The 19190-nt window shown below is 38.7% G+C and overlaps 1 protein-coding gene across 7 annotated transcripts in view; it reads left to right on the top strand.

Moving 5' to 3' along the window:
• LOC143186627 (kinesin-like protein KIF13A) overlaps positions 1 to 17994 on the top strand; it is a 129233-nt gene extending 111239 nt beyond the window's left edge. The window contains exons 6-29 of one of the 7 annotated variants that reach the window (XM_076390316.1): positions 2 to 119; positions 765 to 977; positions 1602 to 1865; positions 2737 to 2986; positions 3078 to 3220; positions 4148 to 4495; positions 5007 to 5168; positions 5598 to 6120; positions 6606 to 6827; positions 6907 to 7173; positions 7664 to 7846; positions 7924 to 8115; positions 8198 to 8491; positions 8715 to 8857; positions 9142 to 9310; positions 9755 to 9769; positions 12988 to 13062; positions 14204 to 14355; positions 14639 to 14996; positions 15457 to 15716; positions 15859 to 16042; positions 16124 to 16321; positions 16544 to 16711; positions 17391 to 17994. In XM_076390316.1, coding sequence (XP_076246431.1) covers positions 2 to 119; positions 765 to 977; positions 1602 to 1865; positions 2737 to 2986; positions 3078 to 3220; positions 4148 to 4495; positions 5007 to 5168; positions 5598 to 6120; positions 6606 to 6827; positions 6907 to 7173; positions 7664 to 7846; positions 7924 to 8115; positions 8198 to 8491; positions 8715 to 8857; positions 9142 to 9310; positions 9755 to 9769; positions 12988 to 13062; positions 14204 to 14355; positions 14639 to 14996; positions 15457 to 15716; positions 15859 to 16042; positions 16124 to 16321; positions 16544 to 16711; positions 17391 to 17479 — 4990 coding nt within the window. In that variant the 3' untranslated portion in view covers positions 17480 to 17994. Of the gene's footprint in view, position 1; positions 120 to 764; positions 978 to 1601; positions 1866 to 2736; positions 2987 to 3077; positions 3221 to 4147; positions 4496 to 4991; positions 5169 to 5597; positions 6121 to 6605; positions 6828 to 6906; positions 7174 to 7663; positions 7847 to 7923; positions 8116 to 8197; positions 8492 to 8714; positions 8858 to 9141; positions 9311 to 9754; positions 9770 to 12987; positions 13063 to 14203; positions 14356 to 14638; positions 14997 to 15456; positions 15717 to 15858; positions 16043 to 16123; positions 16322 to 16543; positions 16712 to 17390 lie in introns of all 7 variants that reach the window. The other 6 variants (XM_076390318.1, XM_076390315.1, XM_076390321.1 and 3 more) reach the window with 6 other exon arrangements.
• The last annotated feature ends 1196 nt before the right edge of the window (positions 17995 to 19190 follow it).

Raw genomic sequence — 19190 nt, 5'->3', positions numbered from 1 at the left:
GATCCCTAACAACGTTGGGTCTAGTCATTTCGAAGCTGGCGGATCAGAATTCCGGAAGTAATAAGAATAGGGACAAGTTCGTGCCGTATAGGGACTCTGTCTTAACGTGGCTGTTAAAGGTACTGTTTGATAACACATACTTCGATTAATTCTTTGTATCACCTTTTTCGATGCATGACAAGTAGCAAGTTTAATATTTGAATATTTCTGGGAAATATTTAGTGATATTTTGTCTTTGATAGCTGTGAATCTCTAGAGTCATTATTTAGAGCCAAGAATAATAGTTGTTCTACTGCTTTATTAATATGTCACTCTGTGTACAGGAATATGGAAGCTATCTGAGAGATAACTGATTTAATCCCTTGTCTCATGAAGAGCTGCACTCATGTTACGAATTTTGTTGTAAATACTGAAGCAGACGTTGTATCACCAAACTTAGAGAAAATGGAGAAATTTTGTAGAATCTTTGAGTAACTAGTCTCAAGTACCTAACTTAAATAGACAATTTTGAGTATCTACCTAATTTATATTTGCATCTTTCTTTTATTTGAATTACCCTCAACGCGTGTAACTTAAGAAAAATTGTGAGACAAGGGATTAAAGTCCAAATTCCAGTGACCATAGAAATAAGTGAAGAGTAGAACAGAAATAAGCCATTACTGTACATTAATCTAGCAGCAGAAGACTTTGTACCTGCACTAAAAGCAAAATTGAATCGATTTTTAACGAGGTCTCCTTGCAAATATATGGTCTGTCGATTGTAGGATAATTTAGGTGGTAACAGTAAAACCGTGATGGTGGCCACTATATCTCCAGCGGCAGACAATTACGAGGAGACGCTTTCCACCCTTCGGTACGCGGACCGAGCGAAGAGGATCGTTAATCACGCGGTGGTCAACGAAGATCCGAATGCAAGAATTATTCGGGAACTGAGGCAGGAGGTGGAGACGCTGAAGGAGATGCTGCTGCATGCAACCGTAAGACGATTATATTCCGTCTGCTGGAACAGTTGAGCAAACATGGTCCTTAGGGGGACTATTTGTCCAATACACACATGGAAACGTTTATGCTTTGATAACACTGGAACCTATTAGTCAAGTCTTTTGTAGTACTTCATTCTCAATGAGTGTAATTTAATCACTGCCATGGGGTGCAATTAAATACAGTTCACTGAGAAGATTTATGTCAGTTTTCAAGCGAGAGCAAATAGTGTAATTTGAAGTAGAGTCAATTACTGAAACCATCAGATATTAATTTGATAGAATCTTTAATGAAATATACTATAAAAAGGATCCTACTGTGGGATAAATAAAATTAATATTGAAAATTATCGTGCAGGGCTCGATAAAGATTCTATCACGTGTAGCACTCAGCCTTTCAAGACCCAATCAATTAATCCATGACAAAAGCACTCAGTCCCGAAAGGAACTTCAAAGCTCCTCAGGCCAGCCAAATCAGGCATTGAAGATTAATTAAGCTAGATCGAGCCCTATTAATCCTGCTTTCTCCGAGCATAATTATGAAGTGTCATAAGAGCCATTAAAGAACTCAGGAACGAAGTTCCAGAGCCTCTCGTAACTCAATCTTCTTTCACACAAAAGGGGCAGGGATCGATAGTTGGGCAACAACGCACAGTCATAACGGAGAAGCTGTCGCAGTCAGAGCGATTAATGAAGGAAATGTCGCAGACATGGGAGGAGAAGTTGGTAAAGACAGAGAGGTTGCAGCATGAGAGGCAGCAGGCCCTGGAGAAGATGGGAATCAGCGTTCAAGCTTCTGGTATCCAAGTCGAGAAGAACAAGTATTACCTTGTTAATCTTAACGATGATCCCAGTTTGAACGAGCTGCTGGTTTATTATCTAAAAGTATGTAGAATTATCATGAGCATATTAATAGTAGTGTTACTAATAAGAGTGATTCTTGAGAGAGACATTGCCTAATCTAATCCTATATTGTCCCATAATTCGTAATTCCATTAGTTATCCTCCATTTTGCAATTAGAACGCCTTAAAGCTTGCAATCTTATTTTAGTTTGAATAGTACGTACTGTATACAAGATTGTTGAGCTGAATTCATTGAAATGGGTTGTTGACCTAGGCCTAGATCTTTGGAAGGTCCTTGAGGTTCTCATAGACAGTACATCTGCAGCAGTAGCAAATAGGTCAGGTTACTACTGGGTCACTTTTTCTGATCTAGTACTATCAAAGCTCAACTGCACTTTTTCTCATATCCATCTCTAATTTTAAAAATTTCAAAGCTAAATTGTGGAAGATTGTATATTAACCTAGAAGTATGTATATTAAATCTTAAAGTATAATTGTTAACACAGCATATACAGGTGTTAACTCTAAGGTCTAATTATTGCAAAATGGAGACACATCAGAGATTTTCTAACGTATTTGTAAATACAACCTACAGGGTGACACCAAAATAGGTGGTCCCACTTTGACAGTGACTCAAGATCATCTTAATAAGAATTATACTCATCGTTTTCATCTTACCCTGACATCTAGAATTATCTCTTAAACTTCATCCTACCTGTAGCCAAACACTGCATATTTGAAACATCCTATATCTGGACTCCAGAACCAGAATATATTACCTTCTCTTCTTCTCCTTTAATACACTTTAACTTCAAAACCTAGATATCTATTCTATTAACAATCCTATTATCACTTAACAAACATCCAACACTTATACGCTTTCAACATTTTAATCCACCAATTCTGTAAACAGGAAAGGACACTAGTGGGTGGACGTTCAGCGAAAACAGACCAGGACATCCAGCTTCACGGGCTGGGGATCCTGCCAGAGCACTGTGTCATCACGATAGAGGAGTCTGGCCTCTACATGACGCCCCTGAACGGTGCTAGGTGTTTCGTGAATGGCACGCAGGTGATGGAAAAAACGCCGCTGCTTCACGGCGACAGGATCGTCTGGGGAAATCATCATTTCTTCCGGGTGAATTGTCCAAGGAGCGCAACAGGTACGCTTGACGCGGCACTCTCGTTTATTGAATTTTAAAAATCGCCTTATCGAGATTAGCCGGCCGCCAACTGTGCTTTGTTTCTCTTCAGCGATTAACAGCGAGCCTCAGACGCCAGCGCAGAATATCGATTATAACTTCGCCCGGGAAGAGCTGATGCTTAACGAGCTGTCGAACGATCCTATCCAAAGGGCCATCGCGAGACTTGAGAAACAACACGAGGAGGACAAACAGGTAGCCTATCAGAGTCACGTTGGCTGCTATCATTTCTGTTTCTTTGAAGATCGCTGTGGCGTGAGTTCTGGTACAGTGGATAAGAAGGATTTTGGTGGCATCGATATATGCAAATAAAGGAGCAGCCTGATCCTGCTAGGTCTATTTAGATCACACTAATTAGTGATGTTATCCTACCTAATTATTGTGCTATTGCTGGGTGGTGCGAGTGGGAGGCTTGTTGGTTTATTAGCAATTAGTCTACTAACTAATCGATAGGTCTATACGAGATGCTTTAAGAGAAGGGTTTAGCAAGGGATTTATAATATATATTGTACTCGATGAAATGATTAGTAGAAAGGATTTAATTTTACTTTTTTTTAAATTCAGTTTCTTATTACTAATTACTTAATATATTCTAATTTACTCTGAATTTGAGATATTTCTGTCTTGAAATATTTTTAAGCCCTCAGTACTGTTTTTTGAATAAACACACTATGCTTATCTGTCACTTATTGTTAGTTTTGATAACAAAATTATAGATTTTCAGAAAAAAAGGTAAACAGCTAGTGTCACCAATAAATCTCATATACTTAACTTAAACAGAACCATAATACATGAAAGCCAAAAAAGAATAATTCTAGGTAAAAATAAAACAAACGCATAGAACAAGATTTATCTTGCAAAACCTCATTCTCAAGAAAATACATTTTAATAATTCATCCAGCACGTGTACGATTGAATAACAGTTGAATAACGTGTCTGCCTATGACTCACCAAATCCACTCACACCTCGTCGAAACGTGTGTCTGTCTATGACTCACCGTTTCTACTTCCACGTGTATGTTATAGATTAATAGTGTGCCATAAATTAAATCCCACCCTGTGTAGCGTAGCAGCGAAGTCTTTGCTCACTTGGATATTTAGAAGCAATTCCCTTGTTCAAAGGTCGCGTTAGAAAAGCAGAGACAAGCGTACGAGCGGCAGGTTCAGCAGCTTCGCAATATTTTGTCCCCGTCGACGCCCTATTCGCCCTACGTGCCCTACGACCCTTTAAGAGGCAGTCAAAGCGGCAAATTGCCTGCCTGCACGCCGACCACGCAAATACGCGTGGAGAAATGGGCCCAAGAGAGGGACGAGATGTTCAAGAGGAGCTTAGGTCAATTAAAAGCGGACATCTTGAAGGCGAACGCGCTGGTACAGGAGGCAAACTTCTTGGCGGAAGAGATGGGGAAGCAGACGAAATTTAGCGTGACCCTGCAAATTCCGCCGAACAATTTGAGTCCAAATAGAAAGGTAATTTGGGGAACCTTCATCGGTGAGGGAACTTGCTTTCACTACGTACTGCAAACTACTTTTGAAGCTATTTGAAAAATTCTTTTGAAAGTAGGAACAGGATATTTAGAATTTAAAGCAGATGAACTGTGAACCCAATTTTTTCATTTGTGTCTATTTTTTTAATTTCAATATCTTTTCTTTCTTTGGATTTTCTAAGTTGGGAAATCTCTTTGAATATTTTCATGGCAGAGACGGGCAATTTTTATTTGAATAATTTCATTTGGTATAGATCTTTTTGCCTAATTCTTCCTGGAAAAAATATCTTCTAATTATGAGTGATTTTTTATAATTTTTTTTCTTAATTTTGTATTACAATTTCTATGGCTTACTGTTTACATTATCTTGCCCCAAGATTCAAGTATCATTTACTATCATTTATTTACTTTCACTTCAGTTCATTTGTGTTTTGTTTATTTATTTGTGCACGTTTGCTTTCGCACTCTTCAATATGCAGAGTGTATTTTTTCAGCGGGGGGCTTTCGTCAGCGAACCCGCGATCTTAGTAAAAAGGACGAACATGGGCAGCCAGGTGTGGTCCATGGAGAAGCTAGAGAATAAATTAGTCGATATGCGGGACATGTACGAAGAGAGGAAGGACCCCAATAATTGTCAACGACTGCCTGCCATTAAGGTAGGAAAATAATCCAGAATATTTAAGTAAAACTGAGGAAAAAAATAAACCACCTGCTGTATAAGACACTGTTGACATGTAACACTGAAAATACAGTAAACTCTCGTTATATGTTCGTCACTGGGGATCCAGTCAGGAACATATATCGTGTACAGGGCAGACAATTCTCATCTCCTAATTGGAGTCAATTTGTGGAGAGTTAGAGTCACCTTCTGAGGATCACTACCCTTTCCTCCAGTGATAGAAGTAACGATGAACATATAACGAAACAAAGCTTTGCAAACGTGACAAGAATTTACTCTACTAAGAAATCACAAATTCAGTAAATTCAAATCAACAGACCACTTTACAGAACCTTCTATAAACAATTATTCCAGCACAGGTGGTTAATAAAATTCCTAAAAAGTCACTAACTCGCTTCCCAAACAGGACGAGGTGCCAGGGAAAACGCAGGACCCCTTCTACGAGTCTCAAGAGAACCACAACCTCATCGGAGTAGCGAATATTTTCTTAGAGGTTCTGTTCCACGACGTCAGGTTAGACTACCACACGCCGATTATCAGCCAACAGGGAGAAGTCGCTGGTCGACTGGAGGTCGAGATTAGTCGCATATCTGGCCACTTCCCTCAGGACCGTATCTGCGAGGCCGCGTCGGAGTCCTCGGCTGATTCGGCCTCCTCTGAGCCTGAGGACTACTCTGGATCCAGTCACATCACCTGTCGCGTGACTATCAAACAAGCCACTGGTTTGCCACTGTCTCTGAGCCATTACGTTTTCTGCCAGTACATGTTCTGCGGGCATCCAGAGCCAATTGTGGTCCCAGCCGTGGACAACTCTGAGCAGATGAACTCGAATTGCCAGACGGGGCAGAGGGACTCCTTGGCGTTCAAGTTCAACCATACGAAAGACTTCATTGTGCCCATTACGGAGGAGTTCATGGAACACTGTGCTGGTAAGGGGTCCTTGAGTTTGGATTAGTTGAAAGATGCGTAGGTTGTATTCATTTGTGTTGTGGATACTGTCTTTGATAACGATAGGGCTTGTATGCTGTAGTCCTATGATTCACTGAGGAATTAGAAATTTTGAGGGCTGATTCTATTAGGTGGTGTAATGAGAGAAGTGTTTGCAGTAGAATCAGTCTTGATGCGTCAGACACACTTCATATTCTCAAGAATTAGTAATTCATTTGTGGCCTAGAAAATATTAATTTGCTTGTGAATTGTGTACCTAAAGAGTTCATCCGCAATTGCAGAAGGTGCCTTAAGCATAGAAGTCTGAGGGGCACCGAAATGCCAGTTTCTCTGCTGACCTTCCTTTCATCTATATTTCTTAGTCAGACTCACTTCATATTCTCAAGAATTAGTAATTCATTTGTGGCCCAGAAAATATTAATTTGTTTGTGAATTGTGTACCTAAAGAGTTCATCTGCAATTGCAGAAGGTGCCTTAAGCATAGAAGTCTGGGGGCATCGAAGTGCCGGTTTCTCTAGAAGCAAGCCTGGTTGGGAAGTCGAGCAACAACTGGCCAAAGCTAGATCTCTGGCTGATCGATGGTCAGAGTTAACACGGAAAATAGAACTGTGGGTTGAGATTCAGGAACTCAACGAGCAGGGAGAGTATTCACCAGTCGAAGTAGTCGTGAAACCAGACACGTGGACAGGTACCTAGCATTTTGGCTAGAATTTGCTTCAGTTACTATACGAGGAGTTGGATTACTGAAATGTGTGTGTTTCTTTTAGGAGGAATTTACCAATTACGTCAGGGACAACAGCGGCGGATACAAGTTCGCGTGAAACCAGTACAAAATTCGGGAACGTTACCCATAATCTGCCAGTCGATATTGAACATAGCTGTTGGTAGCGTGTCTGTGAGGAATCGACTCCAAATTCCATTGGACAGTTATCAGGATGAAGATTTGAGTCTGCTGAGGGAAAAGTGGAGTGAGGCTTTGATGAGAAGGAGACAGTACTTGGATCAACAGATACAGAAGCTTATTAATAAACAAGGTACAGAGAGATTGAGAGTGCTGAAAGTGTTTGAGAGTGTTTGAGAGTGTCTGGGAGCATTTGAGAGTGTCTGGGACTATTTGCGAGTACCTGAGAATATCTAGGACGACCTGAGAGTATCTGAGCGTATCTTAGAGAGTATATGGGACTACCTGAGAGTATTTGAGAGTACTTGAGAATATATGGACGACCTGAGAGTGTCTGAGAGTACCTAAGAGTCCACTTTCTTCAAAATTGAGTTCTATACATCTTCTCACTGATTTCTCTTAATTTTACTAATTTTACAATAGGTTTCTGTTTCTGCTACTTTATAAACGAAATAAATTTCATATTATAAACTACCTCAAATGCAATATTACAAAATGGATGACCACATTTGTCCTTTTGCATTCCTAAAAATTACAAAAAAAAAATTAATCTTGATTTGGCTCTAAGTGAGATATAGAACTGATAGTAGACTAGGATTCTAACGCCAACTTTCTACGTCTAGACAAAACAGAACAGGACAAAGAGCGAGAGCAAAGTCTGGTTGACCAGTGGGTCAGTTTAACAGAAGAAAGAAACGCAGTCCTGGTTCCTGCAGCAGGGTCAGGGATTCCTGGTGCCCCAGCTGATTGGAACCCTCCAGCAGGCATGGAACCACACATTCCTGTCCTCTTCCTTGATCTCAATGGTAAGTGAAGTGATTCCTAACATTTCTAGCAACTCCTGAGAAAAGACAACATTTAATGAACTCATAAATATGCACAGCCGATGATCTCTCAGCACACCAGTCCGGGGAAGAAGTCCCAGTGACTGGCCTGAACTCTATCTTACCCAAAGAACACGGCAACAAATTTTACAATTTACCAATTATTCGACGCGTTGAGAAAGACGTATGTGCCATCGCTGCTTGGGACTCTAGCATACACGACAATATTCACTTGAACAAACTCACGGATGGTAAATAAAACGACTTCTTCGCTACTAACAAAGCTCTATTTTACGCAAGAACTTTCTACTATACGATGGAACCCTGTTACAGCGAACGAAAGGATCTTCCTGATCCTAAAAACAACAGTGAGCCTCTCCCATCCAGCGCCAATGGACCTGGTGCTGCGCAAACGACTGGCCCTGAACATTTACAAGAGACAGAGCATCACAGGCAGACTCTTCAAGAGGATCGTTCGCACAGATTGCCTGTCCCAGACTGGTGTCACCTACGAAGTCGTCTCTAATATACCAAAAGCCAGCGAGGAGCTGGAAGACAGAGAAAGTTTGGCGCAAATCGCCGCCAGTGGGGAAGACACCAGTTTGTGCGATGGTGAAACATACATCGGTGAGTCAGCGTCTTAGAATTAAGAAATGAGTTAACACATTCGAGACCAGTGGACTTTCCAAGACCATCCTCAGCCAGGAACGCTCTTCTAAGTATAAAAATTATGTTGTACCCTTGGCTAAAAGAGGATCAGCTCTCTGACCCAGTGGGTAGGTCATCGGTCTCCAATGTGTTAAGTTCGTCGTTGCAAGTGTCATGCTAAAGTTGCGTCTATGATGTTCAGAGAAATATACGCGTGGCGTCTCTGCGGTGGAAACTATCTTAACTTTAGACCGACTACGACAAAACGTCGCAGTGAAAGAGTTACTCCAAGCACAAGGCCAGCCACTGATGCGCAAGACAGCAAGCGTACCCAACTTCTCGCAGGTACTACTGCCTCTACGCCGTCTTGGACGCACTGTATGCTTTTCGTTTAATTTGTTTTTATTTTCTTTATTGATTTTCTCACGTCTCACACATTAATTCTCTTTAACTCTAAACGTTCATTTTTCCTATTTATTGTTTTTAAAAGTAAAAGATTTTCTAGATAATCTCTGTTTCACTTAGCTTGGAATTCTGTTGAGTTATTAGTGTTCTAGAGTCCTCAGAATTTATTAACTGGATTGAGTCTGTGTTTGAGTAGATGTGATAGAGTTTGCTGGCTTTTACAGATCATGAGGTCCGATACCTCGATGGACGCTCTGAATGTTACACGCTCTGAAAGTGTGACTGATCTCAACTCAGAGTTGAATGGGCTGCTACACTCTCGGCGAGCTTCTACTGGCCATGCCAGGAACGATGAGAACTTCATTCCTGCACCGTCAAAACCATTTGGAATCGGTAAGCATACGTTCATTTTATACGTGCTACATCTTACAATTAAATATTTCCAAATTATAGATTCATTAATATATACCTTCTATGATTTCTTAATTGCACAGCCATAGTTACAAGCAAAATTATTCAACTTTTAATATGGAAAGTATAGCCCAATGTGGGGAAACCTTGCAAAATGTAATTTATGAAATCATAGAAAAGATGAGAAACGAATTGGTACTCCATTAAATAGATGATAAGTGAGAGATTTTTTCTCGTTATTCACACAAAATTCACTCATACATTTCATTATCTCATCCATTAGTTGACTATTCATTTTGTAGTAATCCATTTCGATTATAAACGACTACATATCATATAATTTCTCAATCGTTTACTGACATAGAATTAATATGATACTATTGTTCACAATAACTTTTTAACAATATCCAACGGTACTACCATAAGTACGCCAACAAAAAGGTAATTTGATGATTTCCACGAGAGAATTCTTTCGCTCTGCAAGCATTTGCCATGATGTTGAAGGCATAGCGAGTTTAGTGAGACGAGTTATATTTTATTTTCTGTTCTTATGCTACATTTGTTCTCTGTTTTACACAGAGCTTGCTACTATAACGCAGGATTTTTAGCTAAATGGATTGCTACTATAAATTTTTAATGAACTTGATTACGACATTTTATTTCGGTCTTTTTATAACTTACTATATTTACGCAGATTCATCATTTAATGAATGCAACATCTTAGTTTGCTTAAACTACAATTGAATTATTGAGATAATGCTTTGATGAATTTAATGGCACTGTGTTTAAGAACCTTAGTCTTAGAATAATATCAATTTACGTTTTGAATCACTTCTCGTTGCCTTGATTTTGCTTTCTTCAATTATATATTCGATTAAAGAATCTATAATACGTTTCTGAAATGTGGCTTATGCAGTGTTTTTGATATTATATATCACCTTTGCCATGATAGTCACTTTACGATTTGCCCTAGATTGTCTAAAATTCCACTGTTACGTCTTCCTTTGGTATTGGACATGGTTCTGGACGATGAAAAAGAACCATTTCATCTATTACTTTTTTCCTTTTTTTCTTCTATTTTTTAAATTAAAATTCATGTCATCCTTCATTAGCATTTCCTTCCATAGCGTCCAATTATTTACAAAATAAATTCTTTATACTACAACAGGCTTAAAGCAATTTTTCCTGAGTTAAAACAGAGTCAAGTGAATGACATTATGAAAGGAAATTGCTGTCACTTAGAACAAACACGATCAACATTTTATCACTATCCTTAAAAATGTTTGGTAATACCGGTTTCCCTATTAGCGATTACCACTACACTGGAATTTCGTATTATTATATTTACAGCTTCTATCATATTGTTATGTCACCACGCTATGTTCAACTTTATTGCACACAGTCTTTCCGGGTCCATTGACAATGTTACAGCTTCCTAGACGATCTGACCGCGACAGGTCTCGCGGCTAAAGAGAAGTTGAGCATGGTAAAGAACCCACTCTCTCAGATCCGCCTAGCGTTTTAGCAGCGACACTTAAGCTCTACCACTTATTAACAGTATCTAAGACAAGTTTACGAAACTTAAAATAGCGAATTCTGTAGCAAAATTAACAAACGTTCCTTGACTAATTAATGTATGCAACTTATCTGTTCCTCTGTTTAACACTACGTCTACTACTTCAACTATTTCGGCCCACGCAAGGCTCCATTCTGAACTCAGGTAAAATGGAGTCTTGATTGATATTTAATTGATGCCGTAACAGGCAGTGACAATTAGTACATATGTCTCGTGAGTGGTTGAGTCTGTCTGTTGTTTAGTTATCCAGTAAGCCTTAGTGTGTCGACAGTATTACTTGTGGATATTAGCAATGTTCAGAACCGGAAGCTGTAATCAGAAGTACCCTAACGATCTCTTGCGCTTTTTGTCTCGTCGAATAGACATAGATTCAGATTTATACGCAATATAGATTAACTGATAATAATTAGATCGTATTAGTAGCTTGAGGAACGCTGCTCCTATTGTTTTCACTGGTTTTTCTGTTGAACAAAGCTCATCGACGCTCCTGATTCACCTGTGCTCTAGTTCTGAAAATTGCTGGTGTTTTTTTTTTTTTTTTTGTTCTGTCTGGACTGAACGCTATTTATTTGCGTGAGCGATGTTACTTTAGCTCCATTACTGGATTATTGCATGCGAATGTGGCTCCTTGTATATCAAGCATCAGCAACTCTGTTCACTGAATTGTTTCTTCTCTGACACTTTTCCGATCTGAGTCGATGTGCTGTTGGCCATGGGTATTTGCGTAAACCATATCGATGCATTGTGAGACCAGCCTCGCGTTGCTCCGTTTCTTGCCCCCTCACGCGTAGAAATCATTTTCACTGGCACTGTATTCACTTATTCGCAACTGAGAGCATGGTTTTTTGAAAAAATTCTTTCGCAAAAATTCTTCTATTAGGATAGAAATGATTTCTATAGAGTTTGCTCCTTGGTAATTTGTTAAAAGCACACGCGACTCGTTGCGTTCAACAAATTATCGAATTTTTGAAACGTTGAAACACTAATCAAGAGTGAACCAGTGTGCATAAGATATTTTACAAACGCACATAGTTCGAAAGAAGGAAACGAACAAAAGTCGCTTGTAAAATGTTTCTAATTTTCTTGTGAATGTTCTATTCGGCAATATTTTAGAAACAAACGTAGGATAATTGTATCATAGATGTGTACATACTACATATACATATACATATATATATAATATATATATATTATTTATATGATTAATGATTTAGGTGGATTCAGTATTGAAAAACAATTTAGAATTTTCATTCCCTAATTTAGAAATCAGTAAACTAAAAGAACAGTGAATCAGTATATAAAAAAACTAAATTGTTTTTCACAAAACTTAAGAAAAAAGGAAAAACTCTTACCTCTACAAAAACAATGATATTAAAAATTTTACAGCTGATAAAAAATTTCCTTTTTTCTATCTTCATAGAAAGGATTAACTCAAAGTCAAAACTATAAAAAAATATTCAAATAATATACAAAAAATGTATAATCATCTTTCACAGAACTAGCAAAAACGTATTAAAGAAAATACAGAAAAATTGACTTTGAGTTCACCACTTTTATTAATATATTTATAACAAATTCACAATGCACGTTAGGCCAAGAGATGTAATAGTTCCTCTACTTGTCGTTATAGTAGACATTTAGAAACGTCTTTTCTGTGTATTGTTTCGTGATAGGAGCAGTGCATTTTGGATTTGAATAAAAATGGCGAGTTAAAACGTTCCACCCTTTTCTGTGAAGGAGAAGTACGGTCGGTTCAACCAGATATGAGAAAAGCAATCTTTCTAGCGCTACTCTTGTATCATTACTGTCTGTACATTAACCGCGTGATTGTATCTATATGACTGTTCCTCGAACATCGAATCTAACACAACATGCAAGTATACATTCGTCTGGTTTGTTTCACTATCCAGTGTTCTCTTGCCCGCAGGCATGGTTTTGATTGACTGTATAAAGCCTGTAAACGGTCTGTAAAGAGAAATGTTCACTTATGGCTCGCCATTAAGAGGAGAAGAGAACGTAGTGTTTAGTAATCGACAAGAGAAACAAAGAGTGCCGTGTAATCAGTACGTCTATCTCCTTTCAGCGAGACCAACTTTCCTGAATCTCAACCTGAATCTCAACTCATTGACACGTCTGCAACAATCCACCTCTGCCAAGTGTAGGTGACACTCGCTGTTGGACACTCTTTCAAACTCATTTTACCACCATTTTGCTGAGAAAAAATGCGAGAAATTTCCAGCAAAAAAGCTGATACGAATTTCTCAGTTTTTATTTAATTGTCTCAGACTTCACTGATTTTTTAAAAATCCCTTTCTCTGATTCTTTGAACAGCTTCTCTGGCACAAATTACTGAAGTGTCTATATGACGAATTAGTGTTCTTATTCTTTCTAAAACATTAGCTTATGATTAGCAGAGAAAAGGCTAAAGGATTAGACATTTTATTAAAAAAAATTTTCTTGAATATAAATGATGATTTTTGGTATTATTAATTTCTGAAAAGTTTGAAAGAGTCCCCTTGATCATTCTTGTAGTGATTAGTAGATTCTTTTGTTTCCTTATACCTTAGTTCAACCATTATGTAGTATAAGTATAGATACTATTAAAACTGTAAGTTATTTTTTAAAGAATTTTTTTTTTTATCGAAACTTCGTTGTAGTTACTGTCATTTCGGAATTGCAGCCTTACTGTACCAATGGTGCAGTGTGTAGTTCCTTCTATGTTTGATGTATTATTGCTTACAATTATCGGTACCTTCTCAGCTCTGTTTTATGTTTACTTCAGGCTGCCCTATATTCCACGTATGCGCTTCCTCTACTGAGCCCTAATATTTGATTGTTACACTCACTCACAGAATGAAACAGGAAACTCAGTTCACACACCATAGTTACACATAGAAAAGATCTGAAATGTCCCACCAGGAATCATTAAACTACACGTATCAAAACATCTGTAGATGAATAGTAAATTGTGAAAGAAAACATAGTCGAATACGTGGAATATGTTATCCTCTTTTGGTTTTTAGGAACAGCATGGGTCCTCCTTTGTTCGATATTTTTTGTAATCACAAATGTGTATCAGAACCGACCTGGCACCTTTAGTGTGAATCTCATGAACTCATGAACCCAATTATACGAAATCTATGTTGACTCCAGGCAGAAGAGTAATCCAGATTAACTATGAAATCGACGCGAAAGAATTTTATAGTGGCCAGATCGGCCCTGATATTCATAAGCAATCACATTTTGAATTCATGAAGATGGTCGAGAATTTCACGCTAACTTCACTCTATTCGTTTTAGCATCTCCAAACATGGTGGGCACCAAACTGGGTCTACGAATGACTACACTGCACGAAGAAACGTCGAACGTTGGAAATCAGTTGTCGACGCCTATCCACGACGAGGACGAAGAGAAGAGCGACGCTGACTATTCTGAATATGACCCGTACCAGGTAGTACACCTTCCTAAGTCTCAAAAGTAGTGTCATGAACTCCCAAGCCTAGAAGTTTCCTAAAAAGATATTCTAAAATTCACTAATGGACCTTCTTGCTCCAGTATTAAACAGCTAGAGTACTTCTTATAAAGCCACAGCTTAGATTCACTAGACCAAGTAGCTGCCACGTAACTCTGACAAAGAACACAGTTTCTGAATGTTTGACTAGATAGACTTATCCAGCACACAGTCGCAACTGCGATTCTTTAGTCTCACGATACTGTTTCATCCTTATCAAAAGCATATCAAACACGATTACGTTCAGGCAACGGCGAAACCAGTAAAACCACTAACTTCTTCACGCACACTGGATTCTCTCGTCGAACTTCAATCGACGAAGATCAACACGCCAAGCATGAGTAGCAGTGGTTACGGTTCCCAAGCCGTGTCTACGACGAACCTGACCTCCGAGGACTCGCTCTCCGTCAAGTCAATCAGCGTGGACGAGACCCCAGACTTGGAGTACCGAAATCTCCTGGACAGCAAGAAGCCAGAAAGAATGGACAGCTCTTTGGTCGAGGAGACACCAGAAGAGTACATGGGCGAGATTACTAATGCGCTGGATAACTTGAATGTGATGAGGAACACTTGCACTGAGGGTTAGTTAGTCCTGAAGACACTTTATGGTATAGATTAAAACTTTGGATAAGTTGAAAGGGAGCTTTACAGAAGCCAAATTGGTCGAACTCATTTCTTTTGGTGCATAAAACTTTGGTAGCTCTTTAGCAAGGATTGCTTTTGACAGTAGACGTGAATCTACTGTCTTAAATCCAAGTGAATTGTAATTTTGACTTCTGAACTGAGAATTCAATATCTCAGAAAGAGAACTGATCTCTTAAATAACATCTATCTTACATTACTTTGCTTCATTTATTTCAAGCTGAATTTTCAAATATATTTTTATTTATGAAAAGTTAGGTTTTTGTATCTTTTCATATTGTTTTGTGGAGTTAATCAGTTTGGCATCTAAGTGGCTCAATTACCTATTAAGTATCACAGGGAAGTGTGTAGGTTCATTTTGAGTTCGTAAAAGATACTGAAATGGATTTGTGGTTGCAGAACGCACCAGGAAGAACCTAGAGGAAACAGGCGCCTACGCTGACGCGGACATCGACAGTCCAGTGTCTTCGACGAAAAGCGACAGCGACGCGAATAGCAGTGCAACACATGCAAACACTAATCAGAAGAAGGACGTACGCAATCAGGCTCTGAGTAATCGAAGGAAAAGCGAAATGGAGATCAGTCAGGCGTCGAATTCGGGAGAGGAGAGTCCCTTGGAGGGTAGCTCGGTTGTACACACGAAACTGCCACCTGGCAAGGTATGCAATAACGAAATCCCTTAAGAATTCTTGATAAAAATATAACGCAGAAATAATTGAAAGAATTAATTAAACCTAACACAGCAATAAGAGATTTTATGCCAGTGTCTATAATTTCTGGCTCCGACTGTTTGATACTCAGGTGGTGCGACGAAGGAAAGCCTCTGCAAACACAGGAAGGCCTACCAGTTCACAACACAGGGCTTCATTCCCCATGGTCCGTCCACAACTTTCAGAGAGCAAAGCTGCAGCGCGACTGGAACAATCGATGCAACCTAACATGCCCTACGAAAACGGGGACAACAGCTCCTCTGAACGTATCGATGGTACATGTCTTTTATCTATCGAAATCGAAGTCTTGTTTTCTGAACGATTTCTAACCCTTTGCTTCTGTTTTGTCAAAGCAGACGACGTGAGCGATAAGAGTTCAGCTTTTGGTTCGAGACACGACTTAAGCAGAGTCGAGACACCACTCCCAGACTGGGTCGTTGTGGGTGAATCTGTACTGGTGCGTCCCTACAGCTACTCTGGAGTGATAGCATACGTTGGACCAACAGAATTTGCATCTGGGACGTGGATAGGAGTTGAACTCGATGCTCCGACTGGTAAGTTCCTATTATGATACTTTTTACTTGTTACTTGATCTGAAAAATCGTCCTTTCTGATAGGCTGAGGCATATCCATGTTTGAGATTTGATTTGTTTATATTTTTAGTTAGAGTAGAAATGACTTGTGTGATGATGTGTTGACTTGGACATTGTATATGTGAAAGTAATTTATTGTTAGTAAAGTACGCTAACTAATTCACAAATGTTTCCTTGTTACAGGTAAAAACGATGGTGCTGTGAATGGCCATAGGTACTTCACGTGTCGGCAGAAATGCGGAATCTTCGTCAAGGTGGACAAACTAATTCAAGACAAACGAGGCAGAGCACTTAGGAACTACACTTTCACTCTTCCTCAATCTGCACCGATGCGCAGAAGCGTCAGCAAAGGTACAAATATTATCACACAGTTACATTTATCAAAGTAGACATTATCTTAAAAATATTCACGCTTGTAAAAGAATTTGTAGAATGTCTATTATATTTGACATACAGTAATTCTTTGGAATTAGAATATCTCTTTGGAATAGAGTTTTTAAATTTTCAAATTTTGAATTTTTGAATATTAAAAACTGCCAAATATTGAAATATTGAAATATTGAAATATTCAAATATTCAAAATATTCAAATTTTCAAATATTCAAATTTTCAAATATTCAAAATATTCAAATTTTCAAATATTCAAAATATTTAAATTTTCAAATATTCAAAATATTCAAATATTCAAAATATTCAAATTTTCAAAATATTCAAATTTTCAAATATTTAAAGTCCCATTTCTGGTTTCCTATTCCTGAACTTGAATATTAGAACTCTGAAAGCTGAATCAAGATGATTTCACCTTAGTATAACAAAAGTTAAAGACACACGACTAATGTCTGAAAGTTCATAAAAAAATCGAGACTCAAAACATTACACAAATTACACAAAATTTATTTTCATAAAAATTTGTTCCAAAAAATTCGTAAATAATTATTACCTATTTTAATATCAATCTCTTTGTTCCCACTTGAGAAACAGGTACAAGACCACAAAATACAAGTATTAATAATAGTGCCTAATGTTTCAGGTGAAGGTTTACATTCCTTGCACCGAAGTCGGAGCCGAGGGGAAGGTCTCTCAACGACAGGCACGCGATCCTCTCCACGGGGCAAGTAAACGGATCACACCGCTTCACCGTAACTTCGTTTTACTCTAAAGCCACTAAATATCCTAATTGCTACATGCCTATGATATGTGTAGCAGCAGTGTTTCAGTCCCTTAGACGTTAGGGCAGCTATGAATTATTAATAACTTCTAAATATTACTTGAGATATTAGGTCGTTTAATGTGTATCACACAAAACAAAAAACAAAAAAATAAGCATGGGATGTTCACCTTCCCCCCCTCTCCGATCTCGAACGGAACATGCTGATTGAGAGCATAGAGCGTATTCTACTTCGCATTTCAGTAGATTAGAGAGGATCAATACATAATAGTTGGGTCTTTATGTATCGGAGAGTCAGCGACGGCGTTATCCAATGATTTCAAATGCATTCCACGAATTTTACGTTCTACGACTGGGATGATGAGCCATTTTACTTTTTACATTAATTTAGTTCGCGTAATTTACACGAGAATAATTGTACATTGTCTAAGGCTATACCGAGAAGGGAAGAGAACAGTTCAATCTCCATCCCCCTCCGCACCCCCTTGACCAGAGGGCTAGGCGTCAAGGCAAGTTCAAAGAGTTAATTCCATTAACGACTAAGCGTCAGTCGCGTTTAAGGAAATCGGGAGGACCGTTCAATATACGTATAAGTCGCCAGCGGGAATTGGAATTTATATTTTTTTTTCTTTTTTTTTTTTTCTTGAACCACCGCTGGCGTATCCACGCATACACACGCGTGTGTACACGCGCCGTACACACTCTCCGAAATTACCCAGGCGTGGTAATTATGGAACGTCGGAGATGTGCACCCGAGAAAACGACGGATGGACGAACGCCCAAAATGTGAAGCCCTTTAAATACTATTTAACGCGTTGTGTAGATTATTTAAAGATTTTATATGTATACAATTGTTTCGTATATTGTATTTTTTAGCGCAATCTGTTAAGTTCCTTTTTATTGTAACATACATCCCCTCCCCCTGTGTCCATCGATTGTGTTGCCACGCGGAACACACACGCGTTAATTTATACATATTATACATATGTTAATTATATGTGAAACCGAATTCGTTGAGCGTGCACTGTTGCACGATCGCTGAGAAATTCGGCATTGGTCCAGCTGCCCGATGAACCTGCTGGGCCAGTGCCTTCCTTCTTTTACCGAGCGGCAACGTGCTGATATAGGATCGCAATATTAGGGTCTTAAGTTTATTTCTTTATTTCTATTTTGTTCTGAAGGTAGTAGAAATCGAATAGACGAGCTTGCTTTCAATTGTATTAATTGCGTAGCTGTATCGATTCAACTTCTTCGCGGCAGATCACGCGGAATTTTTCGTTCACGCCGAGGAACTATATGATATACACACACTCACACACACATATTATATATTTGATACATTCGAACGCGATTTGCTCAGTATATGGGTGACGATTAATTTCTCGTTTTACAGGACTAAAACGAACCTGATACGATTATATGTATATTCCCTTTTAGATAAAAAAAAAAGACACAAAAAAGAAAAAGAAAAACGGATGTACACGCGTCTCTATGGCAAAATCAACTGATTAAATGTCGTGGCGCGGGAGTGTAGACTGAGGGAGTTGGGGATATTATATTGTGGGTCTTAGGGCCCAGAATTGATGATGCCTGCACAGGATATGGGCCCTAAATTGAAGCAGAATTCGTCGTGAGTTGTGACAATTGGATCCAATTGGGGAA

This window comes from Calliopsis andreniformis, unplaced genomic scaffold (genome assembly GCF_051401765.1).
Source record: "Calliopsis andreniformis isolate RMS-2024a unplaced genomic scaffold, iyCalAndr_principal scaffold0022, whole genome shotgun sequence".
In the NCBI taxonomy this organism is placed as follows: domain Eukaryota; kingdom Metazoa; phylum Arthropoda; class Insecta; order Hymenoptera; family Andrenidae; genus Calliopsis; species Calliopsis andreniformis.
This window is presented reverse-complemented; position numbering and strand designations above follow the sequence as displayed.